The sequence below is a fragment of the Juglans microcarpa x Juglans regia genome, chromosome 7D (genome assembly GCF_004785595.1).
Source record: "Juglans microcarpa x Juglans regia isolate MS1-56 chromosome 7D, Jm3101_v1.0, whole genome shotgun sequence".
Classification (NCBI taxonomy): Eukaryota; Viridiplantae; Streptophyta; class Magnoliopsida; order Fagales; family Juglandaceae; genus Juglans; species Juglans microcarpa x Juglans regia.
This window is the reverse complement of record NC_054606.1, coordinates 26131966-26143166: the sequence shown is the minus strand read 5'-3', so window position 1 is coordinate 26143166 and position 11201 is coordinate 26131966. Positions and strand designations below refer to the sequence as shown.

Genomic DNA, 11201 nt, shown 5'->3' with positions numbered 1-11201 from the left:
TCTTGCTACATTTAGTAAGTGCTGATGTTTTATTTCAACTATAGAATTTTATTGAGGCGTCTCTACACATGAGACTTGATTAATGATTCCTCTTGAGTAGAAAAAATCTCTCATTTTAAATTCTAAGCCATTATCTCTTCTTACACATTGTACTTTTATTCCAAATTGTATGTCAATGATTGTAGAAGGAAAGGAATAGTAATAACTTCAGATTTTGATTTCATCAAATATATCTAAGTAGACCTAGAATGGTCATCAAACAATAGTAAGAAAATATTTAGAACCAATATGGATATGAGTAGAAAAAGGGAAACAAAGGCACTTTTTAACTAATGAAATCCACCAATATGGTAACTAAAGACAACTAGCCCAAAACCTGTACGCACGTTTTCTCTTTTGAACGTATGTTAAAATTAAATATAAATGAGGACGTTATTCATCAATACAATGCTTATAATTTCTTTAAATGTTTGTGGTTACATACATATATATATATATATATATATATATATATCTTAATTTTTATATTATATAAGTATTTTTTATATGATTTTTTTATATTATATATTTTTTATATATAATATATATAATTATATATAAAATAATTTTGTATTATATGCTAAATTACTAATTAATATAACATTAAATTTTAAAATTCTATATATATACTATATATTATCACTATAGTCTATAGTATTAGTAGTAACTATTAATACTATATCACTATAGTGTGAATATATATATATAATATATCAATATATTAATTATAATATATTCCTATAATCTATACTACAATATATTATCATTGTATTATTATATACTACAATATATAGTATATTATATATATTATATATATATAATGTACCAGAAAAACTAAACTGAACCGGTAAAATTAAAAGTACTGGTTTAAGGGTGTAACTAATGCGGTATCGATTCAACAAATCTTAAAATTGGTATATACTAGTTTAGTTTTAAAATATATTTAAAATCGGACCAAACTAGACGAGCTTATACACCCCTATATATGTTGTCGTTTTCAACTTTTACGTGGAAGCATGCAATTAATATAATAGGCATGGAGTTTTTATTCCGAACATGCTGCATGCCGCTTTTGTCTCTTATGATGAGTTAGAATGGAATTTGATAATTTTCCGATCCCTTAAAAGAAAGAAAGAAAAAAAAAGGGAAGATTCATTCAAGGTGATTAATTGTATAAGTATATATTAATGAAAATTCATAGATACAAAACATTATGTACAGATAGACGAAATTAATTATAGAAATTTTATTAGGAGGAACAGTACATAAAATAATTTATGTTTACAGATTAAAGCTGTTTGGTCACTTGTTGAGGTTTAAGCAGAAGCCAAACGTCATAAATTAAGTTAATTGCTAATTAATTATAAACATCTACAGAAAATCTAGTGAACTAAATGCTTAGAATTAATTAGGGAAGACAGACAGATCAGACATGCATGCATATGACTTCATGGTTCCTGGAAACTCTTAAAATACTAATATATATATATATATACACACACACACGGGGAACCATCTTGGGTGCGTTAGTCCCAAAGTGCACCAGCTAACATAATGATTTAAATTTAAAAAAAAAAAAAAAAAAGTGAAAAAAGTCAGTAGCTTATTTGTCTGGGAAAAGAAAATACAAGGTTTAAGAAAGATAAAAAATAAGATTAGAAAAAAATATAAACTTCAACAAAATATGAGCATTGGTCTGCATCCATATTGGATTATCTATTTACTCTCTATATAATAATAAAATATTATTAATTTAATAATTTTTTAATTTTTATTTTTATCGCATTTTATAGTTCTACTAATTAAAATATTATTAATAATTATATTCTAATCAAATTAATAATATTTAATATTAATATTAATACTAATTATATTCTAATTAAATTAATAATTAATATTATATATTGAGTGCTTTTAGTATTTATTAGTTAAATTTACTTAAAGTTGAAATTTAAAATGAGAATGCTCTAAAGTGTTTCTGTTCTAAAAAGTAAAGTCATTTTAATTTTTTTATTTAAAAATATTTTGAAACAAAAAGATAGGAAAATGAGTACATTGTCAGAACAAAAAGTACATGAAAAAGAGACGGCAATTCATGTACCCCACGGGGCTATTAAGTGTCTTTTGATAAAACATGATCTTTCATTAAATTATACAAAAGAGCTACACATCAAATAGTCAAGGGTCTTAAGGACCTTTTGATAAAACATGATTCTTCATTAAATTCTACAATGGAACTACACGTCAAATGGTCAAGGGTTTTAATTAGGACCTTTCGGTAAAACAGGACTTAACGGAAAAAAACAACAAAAGTTAACAAAAAAAAAAAAAAATCTTATTCACAGTTAGATAATCACTTATTATAGTAGAGTAGACATATATACATATATATATATATATATACACGTACATATATATATATATATGTTTTGTAAATATATACCGAGAGGTAATATATATCGCCTCATAATTTCACACATTTATAGCCTGGGGAACTGAGTGGCCATTTTGAACATTAGACTACTACCTCAGCCAGCCATGTCCTCGGCCTCCTCTCTCTCATTCGATCAATGGAGCATCTACGTCCATGATGATCACTCTGCCACCTCTCCACCGAGTGCTTCCAAATTTCTAACCTTCCTGCATGTACTTTTTCCTGCAGCTGTTTTCATTTTCATCTTTCTTTCCAAAACCTTGATGAAAAGCAAGGGAGCTGCCCCACTCCCTCCCGGTCCAAAACCTTGGCCGATTGTGGGAAATCTTCCAGCGTTGTTCAAGAATAAACCAAGATACAAGTGGCTTTATCGCCTCATGAAAGAGTTCAACACAGAGATCGGCTGCATTCGTCTAGGAAGAGTGCATGTCATTCCAGTAACCTCGCAAGAGATTGCCATGGAGTTCTTGAAGAAGTACGATGCAGTGTTTGCATCCAGACCCATCACCGTCACCACCAATATGTTCAGTGACGGGTTCTTAACCGCAGGCGTGTCACCGTGGCGAGATCAATGGAAGAAAACGAGGAGGGTACTCACTTCTGAGATATTGAGCCCTGCAAGACTCAAGTGGCTGCTTGTTAAGAGAAATGAAGAAGCTGATAATCTTGTCCGTGTTATATATAGCATGTGCAAGGGCTCTGCAATATCAGATATTGGCAGTACTTCTGGAACGGTGGTGGATGTAAGAACGGTTTCTCAACACTTCACTGGAAATGTTATGAGGAGGATGATCTTCAACAAGAGGTATTACGGGAAAGGGCGAGAGGATGGAGGGCCTTGTTTCGAAGAACAAGAACACATTCAAGCGCTCTTTGCCATGCTTTTGTATGTTTACGCTTTTTGCGTATCAGATTACATGTCAACCTTGAAGCCATTTGATCTGGATGGCCATGAGAAGGTAGTGAGGAATGCTTTGAAAGTTATCAAAAAGTATGAAGATCCGATTGTAGATGAGAGAGTACAAATGTGGAAAGAAGGGAAGAGGACGGAACCTGAGGACCTTCTCGACATCTTCATTTCAATTAAGGATGATGATGGGAACCCATTACTGTCAACAGTGGAGATCAAAGCTCAAATCACTGTGAGATAATTTATATTTTACCATTTCTAGATATGATCTATTTATATATATTATCATATAAATATTAGATTAGATCATATACAGATTATACTAATTAGCATGCTTGTGGATGGATGATATATATGGTTCTTATTTATGGATGTAGGAACTACTGCTTGCAACCGTGGATAACCCTTCAAATGCAGCAGAATGGGCTTTGGCGGAAATGCTGAACCAGCCCGAGCAGATACAAAAAGCGGTAGAGGAAATAGATAGGGTAGTTGGCAAAGAGAGACTTGTCCAAGAATCCGATCTTCCTAAGTTCCCCTCTGTCATGGCTTGTGCAAGGGAAGCTCTTCTGCTCCACCCGATTGCACCGTTCAATCTCCCCCACATCTTGACTGCTGATGTTACCGTGCTGGCTACTTCATCCCAAAAGGTAGTCAAGTTTTGCTAAGCCGATTAGGCCTTGGCCGGAACGCACGAGTCTGGGAGGAACCGTTGAGATTCAATCCCAAGCGGCATTTGAAGGAAAATTTGTGTGAGCTAGGGCTTGCTGAACCTGAACTGAGGTCCATTACCTTCGCCAAAGGAAGGAGAGGATGCATGGAAGGCACGCTGGGGACGCTCATTACTTTGATGCTATTGGCGAGGCTTCTCCAAGGGTTTACGTGGAGCATTCCGCCCAATAATAGCATGGAGAAGATTGAGCTAACTGAGAATGACCAACTTTTCTTGACCGAACCTTTGCAAGTTTATGCAGAACCTCGCTTGCATCCGCATTTGTACCAACCTTAATACAATATATATACATATATATATATAATTATATACTTGAATAAAAAAGCCAACCAATAAGAATTGCTATATACCTAGCAGCTTGTATAGTAGATATGCAGTACGAAAGTATGGGTTTTGTTTTATTTATGAAAGTACTGTTTGCAAGCTAATCCTTCAAAAGGAGCAGAGTGGGCTTTGGCAGACATACTCAACCAGTTAACCCGAGCAGCTACAAAAGATTAACTATCTACAACCATATGCCATGAAAAACCACGAGAACGGAAAGAAGAAAATCAAAGTCTCTATTCTACTCATCAAAGCTTTGACTGGAATAGAGTTTCTCTATAAAAATAGAGAGCCGAAGTACAAAACTTTGTTCGATAAACTGTTTATAGAGTAGATTTTATTTTTACTACTTGGACATTCCTTCTCAAAAAATTCAAAACCAAAGGCTCGGAGTTCAGAAACAGTAGTATCCCGTTTCAGTCTCACATCTAAAAGATAACCGGTACAATTTAGAAAGATTGTAGAGGCCTATTTCGGTTGCAATCAAACTATCAAAATAAAATTGGTTTTACTTTCAAGGGTGCGAGACTGTCAAACCAGTCAAAACAAGGCAGCAGAAAATAACATTATTAAAGCTTCACCCTGACAGAAACTCCATCCCTGCAGAAAAACTATAGCCCTACGGATTTCTGAACCTTTTGGATATTGTTGAGAAAAATCCAAGTCAGCTGCATTAAAGCAAACATCCCAAAGTCAGAAACTAATTTTAAAGAAAAGATTTATACAAGACCTGCAGACGATTTAGTGTAGGTGCAGACGATTTAGTGTAGGTGATCTTTCAGCAAATGGCTCAGTGGTGGGTGCCAGGGTAATGTTACATTCATCCATGCCAAAAGAAATTTTTTTTACTGAAATATAGAACTTCTTGAGAGAGGGAGAGAAAAGAGAATACCATGACATGGGGGGCAATTCTAACACAATAGACTGGAAATCCAGTGTAAAACTTGAGAGGCCCTCCAGATTTCAAGGTTTTAATCGTACAATCAAAAGAGCCAGAGTATGGAAGCTTCCCCTCAGCATCAGGTTGCATCTTCTGAATCTGGGTTTTGACATAATCGAATGGTAAACTGCAAGCTGCAGCAAAGAATCCTGAAATAGTACTGGCACCTGAAAAGAAAAAGGTAGCAATAAAACATTAGTTGAAGTATAGACATGATAGATTCTGGGAATGAACGCTGATTACTGGTAGGAATTGAGTCTGAACTAAATAGAAGTTTCGAATTTTGCACTTCAGTACAAGAAAGAATAGATAATAAATTATATGTGTATCTGTGCATACAGAGACGAAAGGGGAACAGCAAAAGGCTCTTTTATTATTGTCATCCAAGAAGGCTCCTTGGTAGCATACAAATCTCAATCTAAGAACCTCAAAAATCGCAAGCTAAATACTTGTGATGGCCAATTGAATTTTACCCTGGCTTTTGCATATAATGATCAATTCAAAATTTGGTTACTTCTATGCAAACAAAATCTATTTAATAATGTAAATTGAGCATGGCTTCTAAACCCAGATCCCAAATACTGATCATCAAAATGAATACAAATCACATCTTAAGGTGCAATCAGCTGTGTGAAACAAGAAATTCCAACATCGAGGAATATCCAAAACATTGATGGGCCACAAAGATTCAACCCAGCCCTCGAGGGGAATGTCTAATGGGCCAATGCCCAAGTGTGCTCAGATAGCAGCCTAAGATGTTTGGATAGGCCATGCAACCTTTGGCCTGCTCTTAACAGAATGTGGCTATTTTCGAGTCAGACCTTTTAAAGCAGATAACATTTGGTGACCCTGCAATTCTTGTAGAATTTATAGCCGGATCGTTAAAGAATAGTTTAATTTTGAAAAACAATGAAAAGGGCTATTGAATTTACTTAACATGGAAAAGGCTTATGAATTAACTGAACATGCAGGTATAAAAGGAAATCAAGTAAAAAATGCAGGCATATCGGCGGGAAATTAAATTTTTCAGCAGACATATGACTACCAGAAAATGAACTTGAAAGAGATTATCAAGTGGTATACAAATAATTGTGTAAAATATAGTTCTTGCATACACCAAATCAAATCAGTGGACATAAGGCAGGCCTAAAACTAGGATTCAAAATGGCCTAATGGTTTACTAAATAATCCACCTTCACTACTACTAAAAAAACCCACCTTTACTTACCGATAAAAAAACCCACCCTTTATAATAAACAAGTTGCATAGCACATGCCTAACAATATCTTCTGCAGAAATCAATAATGTAGTCTGTTGTACATCAACAAATGATACTATTCCCACGCACCTCCAAAAATATGGCAAGTGTTTACTCACAAATGCAATCCATAATAACCCACATGAGCATACCCCCACACGCACGCACATGTGGTGATCAACCATTAAAGAAAATAATAGAAACATATCCATTAAATAACTTTCCCTGGTCATGTTAGAACTTGCATTTCAGAAAATATCCATAGCAAACATCTAAATCCTTTGCACATGAGAGGTCTCTTAGGTACCTGGTTGTAAGTGCGTACCCTGGGGGCTGGGAGGGGTGGGGTAGAGAAATGAAAAACATACCCCAAAAATCATGCCTAAGGTTGAGCAAAACTCCCCCTAATATATGAGGCCCCCATTTTCACTTTTTCAAAAATATTCCTCTTGAAGATAACGATTCATTAAAGTAGTGCGCAATACTATTACACACAAAAATTCCAATATCAATATTATGCTTTCGTTTTGGTAAGTAAAATAATAATATTAGACTTTCTAATGGCAACAAATAGCTAGAAATCTTGCAAAGAATCTTACCTAACACCGTGGCACCTTCACCAAAACCAAGGGAATCCCGGAAAAGTTCAACACTTTGATCATAAGAAGCGAGCATTCCCATGTTCAATGCCATTGCTCTCACTACGGTAGGGCCTGCACCTTTCCAGAGTGCCAAAACTCCCTCATCTGCCATAATCCGAGAGAGTGCATGGAAGGCATTTTTGTAATGTCGGCGCTGGGCTTCAGGCAAAGTGGCATCAGCCTGCATACGGATAAGTGCTAGATCTGCTGGACTGCCAACACTTGCTCCAATAGCACCAGCAGTAAGCCCACACAGAGCTTTCTGATAAAGTGGTAGGGGCTTCCCATCATTGGCTTCAATTGCTTTGTTCGTCAAAATCCTAAGGGAAACAAAGGAAAACATTTTGATACATTAAAAGCATAATCATAGTAACTTTAAATATGCAACTTAGGTATATTAAAACAGTTGAAACCACTTGTAAATATACAGATTGACAAGACCAAGCTTTCCAAGAAAGAAAAGCACAACTCTGAAATGTTTTTCAACACTAAAAGAATTGATTGTTTAACAGTCGATGTTCTCAACACTTACTTGAATGATCCAAGCCGTGCTGTGGTATATGTCGCTTGTCTGAGAAGTCCAGCAGACAGCCCCTGCTCAAAAGAATAAAATTAGACAAACGAAGAATTTATTTAATGGTTTAGCTTTGTGGTTTTTCCTTGTGGGTTGGGAGAGAGAGGGAGGGAGGGAGGGAGGAGAGGGAGAGGGGGGGGGGGGGTTGGCGGGCAAAATGTCAAGAGATGTTGTATAGCCTCAATTTGAGTCATTCAAGACCACTGACCATGTAAGCTTTAATTAGCAGATTTCGTTCTGCTCCTTTGTTATTACTATACTAGTCTTTAAGAATCGACATTTAAGCAAACACCCTACACAATTTACAGACCATGCAAACAACCAGCTAATACTGTAAGACAATCCCCACCTTCTATTATAGCTCATCTTAAACAATTAGGCTAATAATTATCAATTAATGACCAATTCATACTCCAGTCAAATGACACACCAACATAAGAAACTCAAGTTTTTCGCTAAATCATTATAGACATCCATATTTTCATATAGATCTTGTGCAGACAAAAACCAAATTACGTACTTGAAAAAGCATGCGTCTCTATAAACTACATCAACAACTCAAATAATGGCAAATTTAATCCTTTTTTTTTCCTGCAAGCAGGAAGTTCAAACTTTTATCGGTTTATAGATCCAAACCTTGTAAAAGGCACCAAAGCCCTCCTCCTTAAGCATGGTCCTCGCCACCTGGCCTCCTGATCCCTGACCCAATTGAATCCTCACCTACACAAATCCAAACACAAACAAACAAACAAAATCACAAAGCTATAACACATTTAAACGTACTACGCCATTGAAGAGAGAAGAAAGAATCCATTAAAAAAGACCATTGAATCACAGATCTGAAACCCATAAGAGAATCCAATTTGCGGACAAAAAGATTATAACTTTCTGATGGGTGTCAGTAAAAATAGAGAATAGAAACATGGAAACTGATCTATACAGAACATGACGCACCTTGATCATATCGATGGGTTGGATGACGCACGTAGCGAGCATACCAGACGTTCCACCATTAACGAAGGGCTTCACGGTGGGCCAAACACCAGTGGCTGTGGACTTCTTCGAGTCTCCCATTCTCTTGTTGGATCGAAAGAGCTGGAGATTGGGGAGCTCGAAGGGAGGGAGGAGGGGAGAGAGAGGAAAGAGAGAGAATAGGAAAATTATTAGGTTTCCCGGACTGAGCTGCAGAAGGTAGAGAAGGAAAGAGGCAATAAAACGTTGTTGCACTCCGCACACAATAGAGAATTAGAAATTTAGAATTATTAATTTATTTAGAAAACCCTCTCTCTCTCTCTCTCTCTCTCTCTCTCTCTTCCGAATTTGTTGCTTGTAGGACTGTATAGAAATAGTGCAAACCGGCCGACACTGACTCAGACCAGTCGCCGGAGCATGGAACCGGCTGAAACTAACAGAGAATTGGTCAATTGGCGATAGAAATTAAGCAAAACAGACGTTGATCAGTTCAGTCCCAGTTCAACCTAGGAAAAAATCGCTGAACCAGTCGTTTTAGGAACGCAGGTTGTAAAAAAAATATAAATGCAATGGCTTCATTTGAATTAGGGTAAAAGACCCCTCTTGCCCTTCTTCCTCATTCTTTCTTTCGAAATTTGTTTTTCCCTCACTTAGATTCTCCCCAGCGGCAACCATCCCTAGCCTCCCTCTCCGATACGGCGATGCCATCTCCTTTCCGATACGGTGATGCCATCTCCCTCTCCCTCTCAGGCTCTCAGAGCCTCTGTCTCAGCCTCTCAAGTCTCTCATGACTCATCTCCCTTTCATCTCTCTCTCGCTCATAAGATAGTTGATGTTTATTGTTTGGATTTGTAAAGTTGATGTTTGTTGTTAAATCTATAATCTATATTGTTGAAGTGTTGAGAAATTTGTTAAGTGTTGAAATGGATGTTCACGTCGATGATTTGACAGCAACTGGCTGAAACTAAACTGGCCAGTTTTATCACATTCTATTGATCCATTACGGTCGGTTGCTCTGTCTATTTTTCTCTTATCGGTAGGCATCAATTTTATCCAAAAATCATTACGAGGGATTAGTTTTCCACCCCTAGTTACATGAGCCAAGAAATTCGGTTGTAAATTGTAATGTGAGTACTTTTTCGTTAATTACGTGGCCTCGTTTTTCTGGTAAATTACGATAGTGGTCCTACACCTTTTACTTTATTTTATAAACAGATATGAAGAGCATGATACATCCATTACAAAGTACATAACCTTTCTAAATACACAAAACAAGTATTTAGAGCATCTCAGAGTCTAATATATTGGAAATAAGATCCCATTGAGCCGTATCTTCCATTACTCATTTGGCATTCGTTTCGTTACCTTTCCTTCTTACATGACTAACACCATAAGTTTGCTTTTATCTTTTATGTACAAAGTTGTCCTATAAATAAATAGAAGAGTAATAATACATTTACAATCATTTTCATAAAAAACCCCTTATTTAAAACTTAATTACATAAAAATTTGTAAAAAAAAATTGTATGTGTATAATTTTCCTAAATGGAATTTGAAGATGAGTAAGGTGTGCTTAAAAATAAAAAACAAAAAAAAAAAAAAAAAAAAAAGTTTGGCAAATTTAAAATGTATATGAAAATTTCACTTTTTAATTACGGATAAAATTATTATATTTTCAGTCTTCGCTTATACTTTTGATTGACCGTACAAAATATTCTTTTTTTTCAAATGAAAATACTTTTTTTTCGTAAATAAGAAGACCATATTAATTAAGAGAAATCCTTATAACTGGTCGGGCTTATCTTACTCAAATAACAGCCCACTAATAATGTAGTGACACCGGGGCTTTCTATCACAACAAATTTGTGGATGCACTCCATCAGATTGGGAATAAAATTTGCAATTTCTCTGCCCTTCTAGTTTTCCCTTTCGCACGCCTCTAGTTTGCCTTTCCCCTCTCACACGAAACACATCCCAACGGAATCATAACAGAACCCCCCTCTCGCACACCTACCTTCGCACCCCCTCTCACACGGCAGCCTTCGCATGGCTTCGTCTCCTCTCACCCGAGTGGAATTGATGCTCGCGTTGCAAATGTGCGTGGAATTTCCATTATTCTTTTCAATTTCGAGATTGGCAATTTGGCACTTGGCTGGCAATTAAGAGAAGCTGGCAAAAACCGGGATACCACTTACTATTTGACATTTACATTTGGCTATTATTAACAAAAAGAAATCCAGAGCAAAGAACAGCAAGAAAATTTGCACGAAAATTCCAGATTTTAGTATTTTACATTAATATAGCTACAAAAATACGCACAGAATCCAAACCTCTATTTTTTTTTTGTTTACATGGAGAAGGAGAGTATGATTCTTC

The 11201-nt window shown here is 35.8% G+C and overlaps 1 protein-coding gene and 1 pseudogene across 1 annotated transcript; one reads left to right on the top strand and one right to left on the bottom strand.

Annotated features, from left to right (window-relative positions):
* Positions 1 to 2577: 2577 nt before the first annotated feature.
* LOC121238257 lies at positions 2578 to 4553 on the top strand (annotated as a pseudogene).
* Positions 4554 to 4663: 110 nt separating this feature from the next.
* LOC121238335 (mitochondrial dicarboxylate/tricarboxylate transporter DTC-like) lies at positions 4664 to 9103 on the bottom strand. Its single transcript, XM_041135171.1, has 6 exons — positions 8808 to 9103; positions 8490 to 8573; positions 7812 to 7873; positions 7238 to 7599; positions 5333 to 5547; positions 4664 to 5108 (listed from the first exon to the last, which is right to left on the bottom strand). Exons 1-6 carry the CDS (start codon positions 8925 to 8927, stop codon positions 5052 to 5054), a joined length of 900 nt encoding a protein of 299 aa, XP_040991105.1. The 5' UTR covers positions 8928 to 9103; the 3' UTR covers positions 4664 to 5051.
* Between the last annotated feature and the right edge of the window lie 2098 nt (positions 9104 to 11201).